Consider the following 22,566-nt stretch of genomic DNA (forward strand, 5'->3'; position numbering starts at 1 on the left):
ACATCTGCCTCCTGAAGAGTGTTTCTAATCTGTCCGCCAGGCATTTGGGGAACTTTCTTCATTATGTTGAGAATTCTCTGTCATCAGCAGTGGAAGTCTTCCTTGGATGACCAGTCCCTTTGTGATTTCTGAGCTCAACCGTACATTCTTTTTTCTGTTGATTTTGGTAATCCTAATGTTTGGGTGATGTCTCTTATTGTTTTGTTCTTGCTTTTCAGCCTCAGAAAGTCTTCTTTGACTTTCATTGGCACAACTCTAAAATGCTGAAAAATGGCAACGTGACTCCAAAGGTGATCAAAAGCTTAGAAGCAAGCTGAAGTCTTATATCTGCACCAATGAAGCAATTAAACATACCTGAAGTCAAATGAGCCAAACATTAAAGTGCCCTGAAATGAGGGGACTATATATATGAAAAGTGCAGTAATTTCTACATGGTCAAATCAAAATAAATACAAATAACCTTGAATAAAATCTGGAATGTGCACTTTAATTATACGTGAATTGTTTGATTATAAATTTAAAACCATGGACCACAGGGGCAAATAAAAGGAAAAAAAGTATCTTTATCCCAAACATTATGGAGGGCACTGTTTGTATCCCGCCTTCAAGTTTGATCCACGAAACTGCATCACTTCACAATTAACTAGATTGAACTCCAACTGCCATTTTTCTGCTCAACTCTATTTTCTGTTGTTATAGTTGATTGGTGATAATATAGTCAAGGATTGTGGAGAAGGGAAGTGGTGCATCAGCTTACAAAGATGTAAGAGTTGAGTTTTTTTTGTTGGAAGAAAAGGGTTCCAAGGACAGAGGAACTAGAGCAACATCAACTAACAAGGAAATCAGGATGGTAGAAGTTTGGTTAGTAGAATTGTTGAACAAGGAAAAATCAGCAGTATGTCTTATAGAGATAATGAGCTTAAAAGGGGCAGAAAATAAGGTAAGACAAAATAAAGAGATGGAAGTTCAGGAACACAGAAGAAGAATTTTGGCAAACTATATTGTGAAAACAGTGAAGTATCAGAGAATGAAGTACATATCATTGGCCTAAACATTGTTTGTTAAACTATGAAGATGTATTGAATAGAGCAAGAAACGAGATGCTGGAGGAACTCAGCAGGTCAGGCAGCATCTGTGGAGCCAAAGTGATAGATACCATTTCAGGTCGAGACCCAGCTCATGACAGCCAGTGCAATGATATGATGGTGAGGCTAGAGCAATAGGTGAACCCAGGTGAGGAGGGGTTGAAGGGCTGATGGAACCAGGTGGAGAAGGTGAACATTATAACAGTCTGGATTATGATCAGTGGATACTGAAAGAGGCTACAGACTATAGCATCTGATAAAGAAAGGAGGGTGATGAGAAGCGAGCAATAAGACAGCGACCCCCAGACCTCCTGGACCAGAATTAAAAACTATTCAAATGTCAAAGAACATCAAAAAACGACAAAAATTAATAAATAAAAGCCCCTACCTTGCTACAATGGGAAAGAAGAGCATCAATCAAGCGAAGGCAGCCAACAAGGTGGGAGGAACTGTCGGCACCCGATCGAGCCCTCCTCGTGGAGGCCAAGATAGCGACGTTAAGTCCAGGAGGCCCAGTCAACAGAGGTCCAACCCATTAAGTTCGAACAAAGCTTGTCCAAGTCGTTAGCAGGAAGTGAGACCGACCCAGGGAGGAGAAGCAGTGTGGTCTCCAGCTTAGCATCGGGAGATGAGGGGACACACAGAGGGATCTGAGCTTCAGAGCGCAGCTTGCGTCACGTCCCTACACCCCCCCAAAGACAAGCGAAGAGTGCCTGGGAGCACAGTACGATGGGCAGCAAGAGTGACTCACCTAGGGAGACGGAAGACCTTGTCCCTGCGTCGATAGACGGCTCCAGTGGCGACCCCAGTGAGGCTGATAATGATGAGGAGGCAGGATCGAGGGAGAATCGCGGGGAGGACCTGGGACTGGCAGCAAGCTGGCGTCAGCAAGAGGGGGAGGGAGCACTGAGCCCTCATTACATGATATCCTACAGGGTGTGACAAGAATGGAAGAGAGACTGGCCAGTGATTTAAAGGAAAAGACAGGAGAATTATACAACAAAATAGATAGATGGGAGAATGCCCTAACTGGATTATCAGGAAGGGTATCTGAACTAGAAGATAGAATTGGTGACAGAATAAATAAATTAGAGGCCGAGGTCACAGCATGGGGGATGGTAAGGGGACGCCTCTGGCAGAGGATTGACACCTTAGAAAATCACAGCCAGAGGAATACCATCAAAATTGTGGGGTTCCTGGAGGGCCGAGAGGGGAGAGATCCCGTAGCTTTTTTTCAACATTGGCTCCCAGAAGTCTTAGGAAAGGGAAAATTGGGGATTTGGAGGAGGTCAAGAGGGCCCATCAGACCACCTTCCTGTGCCCCGGTCAAAAGCCATGCTCTTTTCAGGTGATGCTCCTGTGTCACCAGGATCATGAAAAACTTTTAAGGGCAGCAGCGGTCTGGGCGAAAACCGAGGAGGGGTTGCGATGAAGCTGCAGGGAAAAAAGATTCTATTCTACCCAGACATAAGCATGACGCTCCTCAAGCAAAGAAAAGAATTCAAGCTAATAAAAAGGATGACTAAGCAGAAAGGATACGAATGTGTCCTTAGGTACCCAGCAATCCTAAAAGTCATAATGCCAGGAGGTGAAAGAAAATTCTTGTCAGAGGCCAAAGAGGCCTAGGAGTTTGTGAAGTGACTACCGGTCTGTCAGAAATAATGTATATGTGTATTGCACTAAATGAACAATGCTATTATTTTTGTTGTCGACAAGACTGTATTGTTGGAAATGGTTACATATCAAGAGAGTAATAGTAGATTTAACCATTTGGGATATAAATATGCTATTGGGAGAATTAGTGAAAAGGAAAATGGTCCAGGACGGGGTGAGGGGATAAGGGTGGAGAGGTGTGGGAGGCAGATGGGTGCAAAATGCACAGCCTTTAGAAATGAGGGGATGGTGACGATATAGAGGGTAAAGTCACCGAGGTCAGGGGGGGGAGGGAGGGTTAGAGGGAATTAGATGTGGGGAGGGAAAGTATATGGGTAAGGGGGTAAAGTTTGTTGTATTATTTTATGTTGTCTTCGTCTGTTTTGCTTTTTCTTTTTCTCTCTTTCATCAAATCTTCTTTCTTTTACTTAGCGTTTGGGTGCTTGTGGCCCTCGTCTCCATTTTATTTCATCAGGGTTTGTCACAGGCCTGGCAGGCTGGAGCAGACATCTGGAGGAATAAGGTTGGGCGAGGATGGACATGGGGCTGTGGAGGTATGGGGAGGAACACGGATCTGGAGGTCCCCAGGGCAATGACTAAGCATAAAATACATTAATGATTTGAACGAGTTGGTAAATAGGAAACAAGTTTTGGTGCACATTTAAAAAAGGGAGTGGATCTGGTCTTTCTCCAGAAACACATTTAACAGAGCGGGGACACCAAAAATTAAAAAGGGGAAAGTAATATCCTCTTCGTTCACCCAGCACACAAGGAAGGGGGTGGCAATTTTGAATCGGAAGAGTGTTCTGGTGAAAGTGAAGAATGTGACCATAGACAAAATGGAAAGATTTGTAATGGTGCACTATCAGATATATTCAGAATCCTGGACCGTAGTAAATGTATATGCCCCCAACTTTGATGTCAAAAAGTTCATACAGAGCATTTTCATAAGATTGGGGAAGATTTTAATTTTTGTCTGGATCCCATCTTAAATAAGTCAACAAAGAAAACAGCTAAAGCAAAGGTGGTGAGGGCTACCATTGGCTATATGAAGGAACTGAATTTGCTAGACGTGTGGAGGCAGAAACACCTGAGGGAGAAGGATTATTCCTTTTACTCAAAACAACATTACTCTTATTCTAGAATTGATTTTTTCCTGGCTTCAGTACACATAGAGGGTAGGATCACGGAAGCTGAGTACATGGCGAGATTTCTCGCAGATCATTCACCCCTGACATTAACAGTAGAAATGCTAGGTAAGCAGGATACGGCATGCAGATGGCGTCTTACTGCGTTGCTGTTAAAGAAGGAGGAGTTTTGTAATTTTATAAAAACACAGGTTGACATATTTTGCAAGGCCAACTGTACCTCTACTCCAGATACTTTCCTCCTATGGGATACCCTCAAAGTATATTTGAGAGGCCAGATAATTGATCTGAAGAAAGTGAAGAAAGAATATATGAGAGAGATGGATGAATTCGAACAAGAAATGAATCACTTAGAAAAGGATTATCAAAAATCAGGCTCAGAGGACCACAACAGGGCTCTAGCAAATAAGAAAATAAAATACAATATGCTTCAAACTTATAGTGTGGAAAAGGCCATAATACTACGAATTGGTGGAGGGGGGGGGGGGGAGAAGAGCCCATAAAATCCTCTCTTGGCAGATGAGCACACAACAGGCCTCAAGATTATCAATGCAATACTTTGGGAATGGCAGGATCATGAATAAACCCAAAGAGATCAATGAGACCTTCGGGAAATTTTATGAGGGTTAATACAAATCTGATAAAGTCAAAGAGTTCCTGTCCAAATTAGAGCTTCCAAATTTGGACTCAGAAGAACAGGAGAACTTAGATCTTCCCTTCACTGAGGAAGAGATAGGGAAAGCATTGAACTTGCTGCAGACTAATAAGTCTCCGGGGACGATGGGTTTCCACCTGAGTTCTAAGGAATTTAAAGATTTATTGATACTTCTATATATATATGGGGGTGGTAGACCAGGCAATGAAGACCCATACCCTCCCAGAATATTTTTCAATAGCAATTATTCTGACGATACTTAAAAAAAGACAAAGATCCGCTATTGACGTCTTCATATAGACCTATCTCACTGTTAAATACAAATGATAAGATACTTGCCAAAGCCATGGCAAATAGAGTAATGAAGTATTTGCCAAAACTAATAAACAAAGATCAAGGAGGCTTTGTGCAAAAGAGACAGAAGGCAGACAATATTGGCTGCACTGTATACTGTTGAGTATAATGCACCTGGAACATATGAGAAATAAGAAGAGTCTGGCTGTGGCCCTGGATGCAGAAAAGGCATTTGACATTCTGGAGTGGGATTTTCTATTCAAAGTGCTGGAAAAATTGGGATTAGGGCCAACTTTTACAATTGGATAAGGGCACTGAATCATGCGCCCAAGGCTAAAGTTGTGACAAATGGATAAATTTCTCCAGCTTTCCCACTGACAAGATCAGGTAGACAAGGATGCCCGCTGTTTCCAGCCCTGTTCATATTGGCCATGAATCCGTTAGCCGAAGTATGGGTAGATCCAGACATTAAAGGTTTTAAAGCAGGTCAGGAAGAACATAAAATAAACTTATTTGCAAGTGACGTATTGACAGACCCAGGAAATCGTTGTCCAGCTGTGCTCTACACTGGAAGACTATGGGGAGATCTCTGGCTACAAGATTGATTGGAATAAGAGTAAAATTATGCCACTCACGAAGGGGGACTACAGTCAATGTCATCAGAATTGATATCTAAAGTGGCCACAAAACAGGATCAAATATCTAGGTGTTAGAATAGACAACAACTTGAATAATTTATATGTCAAATTATATCCCCCTTGCTTGAAAGAATCGAGGAGGACTTAAATAGGTGGATGTTCCTGCCAATAACCTTGGTGGGCAGGGTCAACTGTATTAAAGTGAACGTGTGCTGAGGCTTCAGTACTTCTTTCAGACACTGCCTGTGGTGTTGACCCGGGGATTCTTCCAAACTTCACTCTCACGAGCAAGAACATTTATCTGGAATGGAAAGGTGGCCAGAGTCTCTGAAAAAATTGACCTGGGACTACAGTCTGGGTGGATTATAAATGCAAGACTTCAAGAAATACTATTGTGCAACCCAGTCGAGATGCATCGCCTCACTTTTTGACGGAGGAGATGTACCATCCTGATCATAAATTGGTGGGTAAGAAGGTGGCAGAGGACTTTATTAATAAATGGGATGCTAAATGGTTATCTGGAAAAGCAGACAGCCCTATATTAAAACAAATCATCACTATTTGGAATTGACCACTATTTAAGTATCAAAGTGGGGCTGCCCCAAAAACACCCCTGACTCCGAATAGATTAATACTATTAACAATAGGTAACAAGATCCTGGACACCTGGTGTTGGTATGGTGTTAGATGCATAGAAGATTGTTACAAGCAAGGGAAACTTGTGTAATTCGAACAACTCAGACACAAGTGTGGTTAATCAAACAAATCATTCCACTGCTTCCTTCAGATAGGATCTTTTCTACAGGACAACCATGGTCCCACCAAAATGCAGTGACACAATTTGAAGGGGGAACACACGGAAGTTCATCTCAGCAACCTATTTCCTGCTCCAAGCAGAAGTACCCAAACCATGCCTTCATAAATCAAGACGGAGGTGGGAGTTGGACTTAAAAATAGCCATTGATGAGCAGTGCTGGTCTGACATCATGACTGCAACCATCAATGCGCGGTACAGGCTGCTGCAGTACAATTTCCTGCATCATCTATACCTGACGCCACAAAAATTGAGCAGATCTAAACCAGAATTATCAGATCAATGTTTTAGATGCAGCAATGAGACAGGAACCTTTTTGCATGCAATCTGGACACGTACCAAGGAGAGGCCCTTTTAGGTGAAGCTAGGTCAATTCGCAGGAAAAATTATGGGCAAAGGACCCTGAGTTGTTTTACAATGAAACTGTCCAAATTCAATTTGTGATGATCGCATTGGCAGTGGCCATGAAGTGTATAGCAGTTAGGTGGAAATCATCCACCTATTTAAGTCCTCCTCGATTCTTTCAAGCAAGGGGGATATAATTTGATATATAAATTATTCAAGTTGTTATCTATTCTAACACCTAGCCTGAGCATTACATGTTGGAACACAGAAATGCAAAGCTGTGTTTCCCTGGAGAAAATCACTTATAACTTAAGGAAAAAATATGAATTTCAAAAAAAATCTGGCAATCATATTTAAATTTCATGGGAGCACAACTATAGGTAGACCATCACGTCTCACCACCCCAGCTTACCTGCCCACTCCTCAACCATTTTTTTGGGGGGGGGGGGGAGAAAGAGATGAGGGCCCAACTCATCCCAACCCGGTAAAGTCAAGAAAAGAAAGCAGCTTGGGGTCTGACCGTTGTGCCATGACAAACCCACAAAGTCCTGACATGTTTCGTCCCTTTGTTGTGTCTTTAGTGTCCTGTGTAATTGAGATGACTTAAATGTCTTATGTTGAATATGGGGGTTGGGGAGAGAGGGAGATGAAAAGAGCTTGAACTCTGCAGAAACTGTATAAAATGGACAATTGTAAATTGTTGTCAATGCTGATTATGTTAAGATTAACACTGATAATGTTGATAACTGTTTGAGTCTGGAAAATCATATATAAAATATTCAATAAAAGGATGATGAGTGGAATCAGACAAAGGAAGAGTGGTGGGCAGATAGAAATAGTTGGGGGAAGGAAAAACTGGATAATAGAAGCTGTTATCAGAAACTGGAACTAGGTGGTGATGACAATAAAGTTTAATTGTTATATGCATAATCCAATGTACTTGTGCACAGAAATTCTTACTTGTTGTAGCCAAACAGATACTTCATAAAAAGACCAATAGTATATATAGATTAAATTTAAAAGAAACAATAAATGCAAAAAAAATCAATAATCAATATTTAGTTATTCTCGTGCAAGAAAAAAAATTGAAAGTCCTGTGGTCCAGTCCCTGATTAGTGTGACAAGGGGAAGTTCAAGAGCCTGACAGATGCTAGAAATAAACTGTTATAAATGTAGAGGTGCAGGTGTTCCTGTTTCTGTACCTTCTACCTAAAGTTGCAGAAAAGGTTGTGACCAGGATGATGGGGGTCCTTTATGGCGTCGACTGCCTTCCCAGGCAGAGCTTGGCATAAATGTCTTCAACGGATGAGTTTTGAGTCTGTGATGGAACTGGCTATGTTTGATACCTTCTGTAGTCTTATGTGTTCCTGGCCATTCAAATCATGAGATTTCAACCAGGCTGCAATGCCACCAGTCAATACATTTCCACAGTGCATGTTATGGCAAATATCCCACACCCTTAGAAAGTAGAGGCATTCGACTCCCTTCTTCATTGTTGCTTCAATGTGCTGGCACCAGGAGAGCTCTTCTGAAACATGCACTCTCTGGAATTTGTAGGTTCTAACCATCTCCACCTCCATCCTATCAATGTAGACAGGCACATGGTCTCTTAGCCTCTCATTCTTAAATATCAACACTAAGCTCCTTGGTCCTCATAACTCTGAGAGAAAAATGTTATTCTGGCATCATCCAATGAGATTCTTGATCTCCATTCTGAATTCTGACTCATCATTTTCAGTTATTGGCCAACAATGGTGGAGTTGTCAGCATTGACCGAGTTGAGCAGAACTTGGCTATGAAGTCATGAGTGAGGAGGGAATAGAGCAGGAGACCAAGTACAAAGCCTGTGTTGATGGTCAGCAAGAAGGAAGCTAATGAGGAAGTCGAGGATCCAGCTGTGGAGGAATGAGAGTCCTAAATCCTTTGCTAAAAACAGAAATGCTGGAAGAACTCAGCAAATCGGGCAGCATCCAATGGTGAAGATATATAACTGACGTTTTGGGCCTGAGCCCTTCTTCAAGGTCCTCTAGCTTAGTTTAGGTTGGGAAGGTGTTGGAAATCAGGGAGTATACAAGATGACCTAGGTGGATCAGAAGGAGAAAGGGGATAAGGGTTACCTGAAATTGGAGAATTTAATGTTCATTAGGAGCAAAACTTGGTAAAAACATGGTCAAAGATCAGGAAAGTAGTCAAAAATCAGAGGGGGAAATCTCCATGTGTTAAATTTGTCTCCATTTCTTAAAAGGCAGTGAATAAGGACAGTTTGTATTTTGAAATTTTTCTTTATTATGGAATTAAGATAGGTAAAATAGGAAAATGTATTTTTGGAAACCCAATGCTGATCTTTAGTTTTCTCCCACACCATTGTCCATGAAACAATTATGGCTGTGAGATGAACAATAATTTTCAAATCTAAGAGCAGCAAAGAATGATCTTTACATTCTTTCACTAATCTGCTTGGCTGTTTGTTTCCAGTCAACTTTAAAAGAAACCATACATGGCACAAACAAATTTAGGAAGGTCTGCAAAAGGACAAAAAAAAGCAAATGATCTGCTTTTTACCTTAAATCAAGCCTGGTTTGACAGCCTAAGACCATGTGATCAACTTGGCATGAGCTTGGAATGGGAATTGCTCTCATATCCAATGGTTCAATCAACCATAAGACTTGACATTGCTTGGTTATGCTGCTTAAGCATGAAGTCCAACAAGTCTCAATACCAGGGGCTCATGAATGAAAATGTGGAAATAATAGGTTTGGTTTTGGCATTAAAACATTTAAGAATTTTTAGAAAAATATTAAAAATTGTTGAATTTTTCCAGCCTTTTTGTGCCAGTTACAAAATATCTAATTAGTTAATGCCTAAGTCTGGCACTTAGAATGGCAACAGTGGAAAAAAAACCTAAGTGTCATTGATTTCAAAAGATACAAAACATCTTTACCTGTTGACCATCTGAACCATCTGTTGTTACCATTGTAACTGAATGAGTATCTTGTGTTGAAATAACTGCATCATGCGCAGGGACCGTGATGGTGGTACCATCTTGTGTAACCATTGTAATAGTATTGCCAATCCCAGCCAATTCTGTCTGAGAAATGCTAACCTGAAAGAAACAGAGCTGTTAACAACTTATAACACTTGAGCTTTTTTTTTTAAAACCTAGATGATCTGATAGTGTATCTGGAGAATCAAGACAAAAGATAGCCTCTTGATGAGTTGAGGATGAAATAATTTAACCTGTGGCAATATAAATAAGTCACACTTTCAATTATTCAAAACTTATTCAGCAATATTGCTCATTCTTTCCTGACTGAGGACTTGAAATTAAATCACAGTATGATGTTAATGTCATAATCTAAATGCTTAAGAGTCTGCATATTTTTTAAAAGCATCCTTTTTGATCATTATACTCAAGATAAAAAGAGATAGTGCTGGAGATATTTGACAGGTAAGGCAGAATTCTTGGAGAGAGAAACGAAGTAAATCATCATTAAAGGAGAAAATAAAGAGAGCTGCAGATATCGTAAATCTAAACAAAAACAGAAACTATAGCAGGTCAGGCTACATCTGTGGACGGAAACACAAGTGGAAATAGTCAACATTTTGTTGCCCCCTATAAATCTTATTTCAACAAGGTTGCCCTTTTTTCTAAATGCCATTGAGGGACTTGACATTCCCTCCATACCCAGGATCATCACATCGCACTTGTTCTGAACTTCCTCCAATGACAAAATATTTTTTTAATTTGGGGACATTAATGTCCTAAATCCTCTCGTTAATCTCTGACCTGTGTTTTGTAGCACTCTAGTAAAATGTCACCACATTGATATGTTAATCTCCTTGAAATAAAAAGGTATTCCAGCAATCCAAGCAATATTAAAGATGGTGCATTGTTTCAAAGAAAAATATTTTTGTAAATTTTCTGACTTGATGGCATTAACAGTTTTTTTTAAAGGAAGCAAACACTCAGATGATAAAGGAATGGCAACAGAAAAAAAATGTAAAGGTGGACTCCAGGTAAACTTCCAAAATGGAAATTTATATTTAGTCTTATCCTTACCTGTTGTTGCGTGCCATCCTGAGCAATAAGAGCCATGTGTTGACTGACATTTGCCTGGGTAACGGTGGTAACTTGTCCAGACAACCCAGTGTCTTCTTCAACTCCTGTGACATAGGTAATTGATTGACCTTTCAATATTTCATCTCCAGAAGTAACTTTTGGAAGAAAATTGTACAAGAACAGAATTATTATTTTTTTATTTTGGAAATAATTTCATGAAAAAATTATTAATTTCAACCTATAAATGTCAAATGTATAGCGCCACTTAAGAAACTCTATCAACCCGGTGGCTTCATAAATATCCCGTCACCAGCATTCATGGGCTCACTGCATTAGATACGTTGCCTTTATCCTATCCATCCCTGTCCAATTCTCCCTGCAACTTAAAACTGACTTGCTTTGGCTTTCATCTTTCATTGCACTAACCTCTCATCCAACACAACATCCCTTGCCACTTCCACCAGCTCACGTGGGATCTCACCACCAGTCACATCTTCCCATCTCTGGCCTCCCCTTTCAGATTTCCACAACAATCACCTTCTCTATGACCCTCTGGCCCAGTCATCCTTACCCACTCACCCCTCCTTGTCCATTGGTACTTTCCCCTGCAACTGTCCATTGTCCATTGGTACTTTCCCCTGCAACTGAGGGTGGTGCCACACTAGTCCCAAAACTTTCTCCCTCACTACCACCCAGTGCCCTTTCAAGTTTCCACATGTCAACATCTTTGAAGATCTCTTCTGAGGCCATCATGTTGATGCGATAATGAAGAAAGCTCACCAGCAGCTATATTTTGTTTGAGGAATTTAAAGAGGTTCGGTATGTCACCAAAGACTTTTGTAAATTTCTACAGGTGTACCGTGGACAGCATTCTGACTGGTTGCACCTCTGTCTGGAATAGAGGTGCCAATGCCAAGGAGAGGAAAAGGCTACTGTTATAAATTCAGCCAGCGCCATTAAGGGCATTAATCCACTCCATTAAGGACACCTTTAAGAGGCAGTGTGTCAAGAAAGCACATCATGATTGTGGAGGTCAGTGCCATTGGCCAATAGTCACTCTCTTGGGCACTGGGATGATCGTGGCTGCCTTCTATTGATCTAATATCATAAATTTGAAAGTTTGCAATCCTACCTTTATTGCTCCTGCTGCCTACAAAGGGAAATTAAATATTCACAGTATTGTAGGCCGACAAACATTTTAACTGTCACCCTACTGGCAGGTAATTCAATAACATTTGAACAAAGCCCAAGTCATCACTGAAAAGGATTCGCAAGAGAGAAGGCCTATCCTTTACATTCTCTACCAAACAGATGTCAACATTATCAGTCAATGAATTCTATAGAAAAAGAGGCCCTTTGATGCAACATGTCCACGTTGAAATTTTAAAATACTATTGTTTGCTGGACTTGAGACAATTTTCATGGAGAAAAATATTAAAACCCATCTAAATTATACTCACCATCCTGAGGTTCAAAGAATGTCTCTTCTTCTTCAGTTGGCTCACTCTCCCCATGTGCAGTTCGCTTATGCATTGCCAGTGTGGAGGTCTGTTTATAAGTTTTGCCACAGTGGTTACAGTTGTATGGTTTGGAATGAGTATGAACTACATGATGTTTATATAAACTGGAGTACTCTGTAAAACGCTTATCACAGCCAGGTACAGTGCATACATAAGGCTTCTCCCCTGCACATTAAAATAAATGAAAATGTCACAAATCCAAAGGCAAAAACAATAAAAAAAACTTTGAGATGTCATATTTAATTTGCAAGGATAATATAAATGTTTACATGTGTTGCCATTTAATAGCTTTAAAGGAATTAATATCTATTAATGCTGTGCAATTTAGCATTTTGCTGTGGTGCAATCTTTTATGTGACAGTATTGCAAAAGAAAAAGCACTACATTTGAACAACAGTTCAGATTTTGTACCCCATGGGATATTCAATTGGTGGCTCTGAATCATGGTTGGAATTAAAAAAAAAAAAATCAAACCTACGGTTACTGCCAGATGCTCCAATTATTGCTTGAATAGGGAATAGAATTATTGAGCCATGTATTGGTTTAAGCTCTCTGCTCACTATATTGCATTTTTCAACTTTTCACATCCTTCAGTTAACAGTAAAAGAGTAACTTCTATAGTTTCACAATTCATGTCAAAATACATCCTTGTACAATTGACCATTTTTATTTGAAAAAAAAACTAATTTCTCAAATTAAAAATATAAAGAAGCTGAGCAGTGTGGAAAATTCAAGTCCAATCACACACTACTCTTTACAAGTGATTTTAATTTTACATTGATTGAGGCATTATTATTGGCTTCTCATCCAGAGATTTGATCTGGGGATAAACAAAAAGGTACAGAGAACTAATTTGATACAATTTTAGTTTAGATGGAAATGTAAATACATAATTTCCTCTGTTATGTAATGAATTAATCCAATAACTATAGCTTGGGAGATGACCAGTAGCAGTTTACTTTTACCAATACCTGTGTGTATCCTCATATGGTTCTTGTAATTGGTTGCACTTGCAAATGCTCGCCCACAGCCTGCCTCTGGGCAAAAATATGGCCTTTCACCTGTATGAGTCCGAATGTGCACTTTACGAATATTTGACGTGGTGAATGATCTGCCACAGCCTTCAAATGGGCATTTGAATGGCCTTTCACCTATTAAGATAGAATGCAATTTGTATTAAACCAAATAGATCAGAACACATTAAATGTGCATTAATGCAGTGAAGTATTTGCAATCATGAGTTAAGATATTAGAGGAACTAATAGATTTACTATCTAATACAGTAGTTACATATATACAAAAGTAATCTGAGAACAAGGAAAAAATGTAACCAAAAATTACATTTGATGCAATAAATAATTGATACATGATCCAGTCTCCTCAAAAATTGCAATTTAAAGTCAATGCCATAAAATTTTAAAAAGCTACATATATTATATTGAAGGCTTAGCTTCCAAGTCCAGTAAAATTTCCGGTATCCAATATCTATGGGGATTGGTAGATGCCAGATAAGTGAATGTACCGACTGGTTGCTTTCGATTGTGTATTGCGTGATTGGCGAACTAACCAATGGGGGGCGTCAATTTTAAACATTCGTATTTTTTTTACCTATTTATTTTCCACAATTTTTTTGCCGGTTGCTTGAATTCTGGATAATGATAATTTTACTGTATTTAGTAAAATATATACTGGAGTTAGTGAAGACAACAAAATGCAGAGAAAAATTGTTACCATTCAACCTCAATTTTTTAAATAGCCGTACCAAAAGGTTCTTAAAATTTGCCATTCTGTCAAAGTGCAAGATATTATTTGAAAAAGTAAGGTTGTTCTCAATAAAACAAAGATGATTTAGTGAAATGAGTATATAAATTATTTCAAGGAATTAAAAGGTCTGGAATAGTTTTAAAAAATGAGAAAACATTACAGCAGAAGATTCTTAGCTTTCACAAGGTCTGACGTGATAGAACAAAGCACAAGAATGAGTGAATGAAACTGATTCCAGATTAACAAACAAGAATTTTGGTTGAAGAGAATGTTAATGAACTGACATGGGTAAATGATGGACAAGCAAATAGAAATAATTATTAACGTGTGGTAATGCATTAATAATGACGAGAAGAGCCACATAACCTCTTTTTATGGAATGTAATTTTGATCATTATACAGCAAAACCCATTTGTTACAGTCACAAACATGGATTATACAATCTCTTGTGTAGGACCATGCAGTTTGGAAATTGCATACAATAGGGAAAAAGAACCTCCTTAGATTCATGACAATGTGGCTCATACAAAAGAACAGCAACATTAAGGGAGTAATATCATCTTATTATGTAATAAAGCAAACATATCAACAAAATTGTTGATGGGTTCAGTTCACATTACAAAGTGAATCATTGGATTCCTTGTGATAAATGTCAGCTGTTCTGCTAATGTAGCTGAGGCAAAGCAGCTTTTGAATCAGCTCTTCAGAATCAGATTTATTGTCACGAACATGTCATGAAATTCATTGTTTTGCAGCAGCATCAAATTTGAGACTCAGACCATGTCTTTTCTGAAGGCAAATACATTTATGGTTTCTTCAGTAACAATTAGAAACTCCTTGAATTAACTAAAACTCAGCTTAACAAAGAAGGTCTTGAGGTTAAATGTCCACTTCACTGCTATTCTTTCAGAATCAAAAGCATGAAACTACACTGACAATGACTCAGGTTGCACTTTACCTTCAATTGATGGTAATTTATTTTTATTCTCTCATATCTGCATTTCATTTTTCTTGCTTTATTCCAATTTTTTTTTCAATTTTCTCTTTTTATATTTGTTTCTTTAAAACTTTAAAGGTGTTTAAATATTTTTATTTTAATTATTCTTGGTTAGTTTTCTTGTCAGATGTAATCTCAGCATATTTGGTAAACTTGGCATAATACATTTGCTTTTTTTGTTCTATCTCAGAATGCTTCATTTAATATTACCTTTGTTTTACAAGTACAACAACCTCAACTTGTGTTCCAAGAAGACCTACTGTAGATTGCACTTGGCAATAAACTTATTATTCCAAAAAAATAAAAACATAATTGTTCAAAACAAAAAACAATGAATCAATTGCCAGCTCCATGATGGCTGCATAAATTCATCTACAAAGTTCCAAAGCTGAAGATTTTAAGCTTGATGCTTTGAGTGTTTTCCAAATAAACAACTTGTGGATGGGGCATAATCAACCTGTGTTTTTAGATAGAAAACTGGCCACTTATCTATACAGTTCAATACCAATTTCTTTTAATGAAAGCCCCAAAGAGCTTTTTAACCAGATATTAAAAAAAAGGTATGAATTCAGCTAAAATCAAACATAATTTAGCTGTTATTTTCAAGTTGAGTGTTGAACAGATTTGGATGCACTTGAAATTATTTGTCTTGCAGTAACTGACTTAAAAAATAGTTATACCCTCAATGATTAAAAAATTGCTGCAAGGATAACTGATTTATCAAATTGCATCAGAAAAAAATCTAAATTTAGCATTTTATGAAAACAGTCCAATGAAAAATAAGAACTGGAAGACAGAAATCAAAATTTCCAAACAAGAACAATAAGAGATGATACTAATATAAACACAGATAACAATTGTATCAGGGATAAAAAGAGGAAAGATCCTGAAAGGCGTACAAAAGCACTTTCTTATTCGAATTTTCAGTCAAATGAGGATGCACAGTTCGATTTGGTTCTCAAAAGAAAATAGAGCAAATTGGGCTAAACTTCATGAGAGAGAATCTGGGGAACCTCAATCATATTACAGTGAAGTTTAGAAAAGTATGGGAAAAGGACAAAAACCATTGATCACTGCCTGATGTAACTCACACCCCTCACAATAACACTGTCTGATCTAACCCACACCCCTCACTATAACACTTCCTGATCTAACCCACAACCCTCACTATAACCCTGTCTGATCTAACCCACACCCCTCACCATAAAACTGTCTGATGTAACCCACACCCTTCACTATAACACTGCCTGATGTAACCCACAAAAAAGTTTAACTAATTTCAGTGAGTTAAAAGATCTCTAGAAGAGGCCGACTGAAATAAAAAACTGGTAGACAAGATAACAATTGAATATTCAGAGCTTTCAAAGAGAAAAATTATAATCAACAATGAAGGCATGAGCTTTTGTGTACGTAATTTGCTATCACTCTGCCCTCCTTTATTCTATCCTCTTCAACTGAGATCATTCAACTCTCTGCTGCAAATTCCCAAACTTGCACCGTTTGTTCATTCAACCAAAATCTATCTCTAATTTCATCCAGCTAAGATAACTCTACACCTCCAATTCTATGTCTTTTCAACTATCGAGGTTCAAAAATATGACATTCCTTCCATAACTGATCTTTTGACCTTTTAGGACACTTCTGCATCTTTGCATCTACTTTATTTCTTTACAATTCACACTGTAAAATTGAGTTCAATAATGCACCAATGAAATACCTGGTGTTTTAGTGCATTACATAGACAAAATAAATTCAAGTTGTAGCGGTGTCACTGTGAATAGGTGTTATGTTTTCCAGGAATCACATCTTAGGTCGAGTTGGGTTGTCATGGTAAGTACAGGTAACTGTCAAACAGAGAAAATAGTCCAAAGGATCTGGTCCATTATATCATAAAATATTAATGATATACTCCCCTTGCCTTGACAGCAATTGACAACAAAGACTTATTTTTAAATATTGTTGTCATCGCAGAAGAACTAAGCACATCTCAAAAAAGTCCAGGTGGATTTAAAAAAGGCAGGAGGTAGTCAATTAGGCTACATTATTTAGAATGTGAAAGTTCTCACAGATGATGCTGTGGGAATTTTGCAAAAAGTTAATAATGTATTTACTTGACATTTTAAATTTCTATTACGTTTTACCTGTGTGCGTTCGGATATGTTTTTGTAGATCCCCTGAGGTTTTAAATGCTTTATCACAGCTTTCTTCTGGGCATCTATATGGCTTTTCTCCTGTATGGGTTCTTGTATGGCTTTTTAATCCATATCCTGAAATGTGAATACGGGGTAAAGAATTTTGAATAGTACAGTTTGTAATAATATTGAAGATATGGCATGAACAATGTCAGCAAAACATCACATACACAACCCTGAGATTCTTTTTCCTGCAGTTGAGGCAGAATTACCATTCATTGGTAGTGCAAAAAAAAACTGTACTCAACGTACACATGTAAACAAATAAAGAGCTGTAAACTAACTGCGTAATACAGAGGAAAAAAATCAATGAAGTGCATAAGTGTGAGTTCTTAAATGATTCACTGATTGAATTTGTTGTTGAGGAGTCTGATGGTGGGGGTGAGGAAACAGCTGTTCCTGGACCTGTTGCTGTGGCACCTGTCCCTCTTACCTGATGGTAGCAGTGAGAACAGGGCATGTGCTGGGTGGTGATTGTGATGATCTCTGAAGGCAGCATTCCTTGTAGATGTTCTTGATGGTGGGGAGTGTTTGACTGTGATGTCCTGGGCTGTGTCCACCACCTTTTGCAGGGTTTTCCGTGCTGGAGGACTGATGTCCCCATACCAGACTGTGATGCAGCTGGTCAGCACACATTCCACCACACATCTGTAGAAATTTGCCAGGGTTTCCACAAACTCCTGAGGAAGCAGAGGTGCTGATGTGCTTTCTTCATGATGCCATTAATATAAGTTTGGTTCAGGAAAGACTCCCAAGAACTTAAATATGCTCACCCTCTCCACTTCTGACCCCTCAATGATAACTGGATCATACATCTCTGGTTTTCCCTTCATGAAGTCAACAATCAGTTATTGGTTTTGGTGACATTGAGTTGTTGTTTGGTACACCATTCAGCCAAGTTTTCCAACTTCCTCCTGCATGCTGACTCATCACCCCTTTTTATACAACCCACTACCATGGTATCATCAGCGAATTTCTGGTCTGTCTAGGAGCAATCGTTTAAGACCTTCCAGGAGGTGTGGCTACACTCTCAGCCAATCACAGTCATCCTACACTACCATCTGTACTTATACACAATGGTGACAGAATCTGTACTATCACACAACCCACTACCATGGTATCATCAGCGAATTTATAGATAATGTTGTTGTTGTACTGAGCCACAGTCATAGATATATAGTGAATAGAGCAGGAGGCTAAGAATGCAGCCCTGTGGTGCTCCGGTGCTGATGGAGATTGTGAAGATGTTCTTACCAATCCTCACAGGTGAGGAAATCCAGGATCCAATTACACAGTGGGATACAACAACCAGAAAGGTAAACACTCATGATTATATTAGAACTATTATAAATAGGTGTGGGAGAGGAAATGGGGAGTACTTTGTGTTAGAGATACTCTTTGGCTTGGCTTCGCGGACGAAGATTTATGGAGGGGGTAAAAAGTCCACGTCAGCTGCAGGCTCGTTTGTGGTTGACAAGTCCGATGCGGGACAGGCAGACACGGTTGCAGCGGTTGCAGGGGAAAATTGGTTGGTTGGGGTTGGGTGTTGGGTTTTTCCTCCTTTACCTTTTGTCAGTGAGGTGGGCTCTGCGGTCTTCTTCAAAGGAGGTTGCTGCCCGCCAAACTGTGAGGCGCCAAGATGCACGGTTTGAGGTGTTATCAGCCCACTGGCAGTGGTCAATGTGGCAGGCACCAAGAGATTTCTTTAGGCAGTCCTTGTACCTTTTCTTTGGTGCACCTCTGTCACGGTGGCCAGTGGAGAGCTCCCCATATAACACGATCTTGGGAAGGCGATGGTCCTCCATTCTGGAGACGTGACCCATCCAGCGCAGCTGGATCTTCAGCAGCGTGGACTCGATGCTGTCGACCTCTGCCATCTCGAGTACTTCGACGTTAGGGATGAAAGCGCTCCAATGGATGTTGAGGATGGAGCGGAGACAACGCTGGTGGAAGCGTTCTAGGAGCCGTAGGTGGTGCCGGTAGAGGACCCATGATTCGGAGCCGAACAGGAGTGTGGGTATGACAACGGCTCTGTATACGCTTATCTTTGTGAGGTTTTTCAGTTGGTTGTTTTTCCAGACTCTTTTGTGTAGTCTTCCAAAGGCGCTATTTGCCTTGGCGAGTCTGTTGTCTATCTCATTGTCGATCCTTGCATCTGATGAAATGATGAAATGATACTATTGCATCTAAATAACTACATTTCAAAATGCAATTATTTAGAATGAAAGCAGCAACTTTGAAGATGCAAAACAACATAAAGCACATTTTTAAATTTTTTATAAATACAGAAATACAACCATTAACTCCATTAAAATATAAACGCAGTTGCAAGTAGCTGTAATTAAATATTTTGGGTACACTTTCAACATACTAGTTACCCCTAATTAACTTTGGATACCAGTTTCCCTTTCACAAATTCTCCTTCCCAAGGAATTTCCATGAAGAAGCAAAAGGCATGAAAAAAATCTTCAGACCAATTTAGCATACAATCCTGCAAGTTTCTACTCCACCTCCAAAAGTAATTAAACAAATAATGGAGACTAAATCATGCAACATCATTCTAATTTTGAAGAAAGTTGTTAATCTCAGGTCTTTTTACTAGCTCCTTGCTAATAAAAGAATCCAGATTTAAGTTCTATTAACTTTTTGGATGATGCACCTATTCTCCTTTTTTTTTAATGATTTTTTTATTTTTCACACTATGAACCATATTAACCAAAATATGTACAAAAATTTCTCATTAAATTTACACAGTGGTCTTTTCTCCTCTTTTTTTCCCCCTTTCTCTCTACCCACCTCCCTACCTCCTCTCCTCAAGACCAAGTGCCTTTTACCAAATGACTGACTTTTATCCTGGTCTAACCTGATCTTCTGTTTCAAATGTTTTCCCAAACCATTTTGCTTAAATAGCAAATGCATGACTACAAATACTAATTATTTTAAATACTTCATTCAGGAAGATACATAGCCATAAGAAATTCAATTCAGTTAGTCATTCATTATGTTTCTCTTCTTTGGCTTGGCTTCGCGGACGAAGATTTATGGAGGGGGTAAAAAGTCCACGTCAGCTGCAGGCTCGTTTGTGGCTGACCAGTCCGATGCGGGACAGGCAGACACGATTGCAGCGGTTGCAAGGGAAAATTGGTTGGTTGGGGTTGGGTGTTGGGTTTTTCCTCCTTTGCCTTTTGTCAGTGAGGTGGGCTCTGCGGTCTTCTTCAAAGGAGGCTGCTGCCCGCCAAACTGTGAGGCGCCAAGATGCATGGTTTGAGGCGTTATCAGCCCACTGGCGGTGGTCAATGTGGCAGGCACCAAGAGATTTCTTTAGGCAGTCCTTGTACCTTTTCTTTGGTGCACCTCTGTCACGGTGGCCAGTGGAGAGCTCGCCATATAATACGATCTTGGGAAGGCGATGGTCCTCCATTCTGGAGACGTGACCCATCCAGCGCAGCTGGATCTTCAGCAGCGTGGACTCGATGCTGTCGACCTCTGCCATCTCGAGTACCTCGACGTTAGGGGTGTGAGCGCTCCAATGGATGTTGAGGATGGAGCGGAGACAACGCTGGTGGAAGTGTTCTAGGAGCCGTAGGTGGTGCCGGTAGAGGACCCATGATTCGGAGCCGAACAGGAGTGTGGGTATGACAACGGCTCTGTATACGCTTATCTTTGTGAGGTTTTTCAGTTGGTTGTTTTTCCAGACTCTTTTGTGTAGTCTTCCAAAGGCGCTATTTGCCTTGGCGAGTCTGTTGTCTATCTCATTGTCGATCCTTGCATCTGATGAAATGGTGCAGCCGAGATAGGTAAACTGGTTGACCGTTTTGAGTTTTGTGTGCCTGATGGAGATGTGGGGGGGCTGGTAGTCATGGTGGGGAGCTGGCTGATGGAGGACCTCAGTTTTCTTCAGGCTGACTTCCAGGCCAAACATTTTGGCAGTTTCCGCAAAGCAGGCCATTAAATTCGCATATATGAATCCAGAAGCTTCTAACATTTTCCAGGATGAGGGTACAAAAACAAGTACCCTTGTCCTGTCACAAATTCTCTGTTATGTATTCAATTTCTTATTCTGGTAATAAAATTCAACGTTAAATTTGCTTTAAAATTTTATCTCATCATGGGCCATAAACTTTTGATGACTTGTGGTGCCTTGGCTTTTATCCCAGTGACATTTCAAATCTTACCACCCCAAATAATGTATGGATAGGCACGAAATGCTCAGTGATGCTGTTATGTTAGTTTACATGTTCTTCATGCTATAAATTTTCTCATACTTAATGATTAAGTCTTGCTTCTGCACCATGAACAGTTAAGTTTAAATAATAGGTACCTGTAGCAAAAGCCTTTCCACAACCTGGGTGCTCACATCTATATGGCCGATCACCAGTATGGGCTCTTTCGTGTACCTGTGATCATATAATAAAAATTGAACTATATTAAGAAATTTAACTTATTACAATAAATAACCTTTAATTCTTTTTCAAATAGTATTAGTTGTGGAAGTTGCTCAGTGAAAGTTTACAAAACACAACCTATGCTGCAGTACCGTACTTATTAATTTTTATTCCACTCTGCGACTATTCAGAGATACATTGGGAATACACCGTGATGTCAAATGGAACACAACACACTTTGACATCACTTCCCAAAAAACAATTGCTCTGTGCGAACTTCTGCAGGCTTTAGCCTGAAAATTGAAGCCTACTTCCAAATTAGTTCAAATAATTCCATCCTTGCACTGCCAAGGTGTTTCAGGTTTCCGGCTTCTTTCAAGTAGACGTGTTTCCTAAAATCTTCACTCCTAGGCCAGCCTCTCCATCCCTCCAAATATCCTCAAGCTCCCATTATATCCTGTATTCTTCCACAAATATCTAATTGTCTCCCTGACTGATACTGGCCAAATTTTTTAAAAATTTTTTGTGCATAAACACCATCTCCACTTCTGACCCCTCAATGATAACTGGATCATACATCTCTGGTTTTCAGAAGACCCATTATGCAGTTCAATTTCTCTGCTGGGTAACCTAACGCAAACAGGCATGGAAACACTGCAAGGTGCTGATTTAATACATCCTTACACCTACAGCATAGCTTTTAAATGATCTTTTGAAGGGGACGGGAAAAGTTCAAGCAAAATCAAAACACACATTTTATTTTCATCCCTTTCACACTTTGAAGCATTGGCAAGCCTTTGACATTTCATTCCAGAAGTCATGATTTTTTTTTGCTCTGTTTCAAATAAGTTACTCTCCTTTTTGTATTTTATCCTTTCCTTTAAATTAAAAAGAATGCTGAAGTGGTTTACACATTCTTCTCTCTAGCTAGCCCAGTGAACGGACAAGAAAATCTCAACATGTTGACCCTTCAGCTTTCTTTAAATATTGCTCTCTGATGTTTATCCTTTGTTTCT

The 22,566-nt window shown here is 39.4% G+C and overlaps 1 protein-coding gene and 1 long non-coding RNA gene across 7 annotated transcripts in view; one reads left to right on the forward strand and one right to left on the reverse strand.

Annotated features, from left to right (window-relative positions):
* Window positions 1-22,566, reverse strand: part of znf143b (zinc finger protein 143b) — a 74,704-nt gene that overhangs the window by 14,862 nt on the left and 37,276 nt on the right. For all 6 annotated transcript variants that reach the window (XM_069900224.1, XM_069900201.1, XM_069900208.1 and 3 more), the window contains 6 exons: window positions 21,487-21,562; window positions 17,115-17,240; window positions 13,184-13,363; window positions 12,153-12,377; window positions 10,693-10,847; window positions 9,574-9,735 (listed from right to left, as the gene is read on the reverse strand). In XM_069900224.1, the coding sequence (XP_069756325.1) occupies window positions 9,574-9,735; window positions 10,693-10,847; window positions 12,153-12,377; window positions 13,184-13,363; window positions 17,115-17,240; window positions 21,487-21,562 (924 nt within the window). The remainder of the gene's footprint in view (window positions 1-9,573; window positions 9,736-10,692; window positions 10,848-12,152; window positions 12,378-13,183; window positions 13,364-17,114; window positions 17,241-21,486; window positions 21,563-22,566) is intronic.
* On the forward strand, window positions 8,393-12,856 carry LOC138744315 (uncharacterized). The gene is made up of 3 exons (XR_011345441.1): window positions 8,393-8,608; window positions 10,576-10,649; window positions 11,546-12,856. It is a non-coding gene; the product is annotated as an uncharacterized lncRNA (long non-coding RNA).

This window comes from Narcine bancroftii, chromosome 1 (assembly GCF_036971445.1).
Source record: "Narcine bancroftii isolate sNarBan1 chromosome 1, sNarBan1.hap1, whole genome shotgun sequence".
NCBI lineage: Eukaryota > Metazoa > Chordata > Chondrichthyes > Torpediniformes > Narcinidae > Narcine > Narcine bancroftii.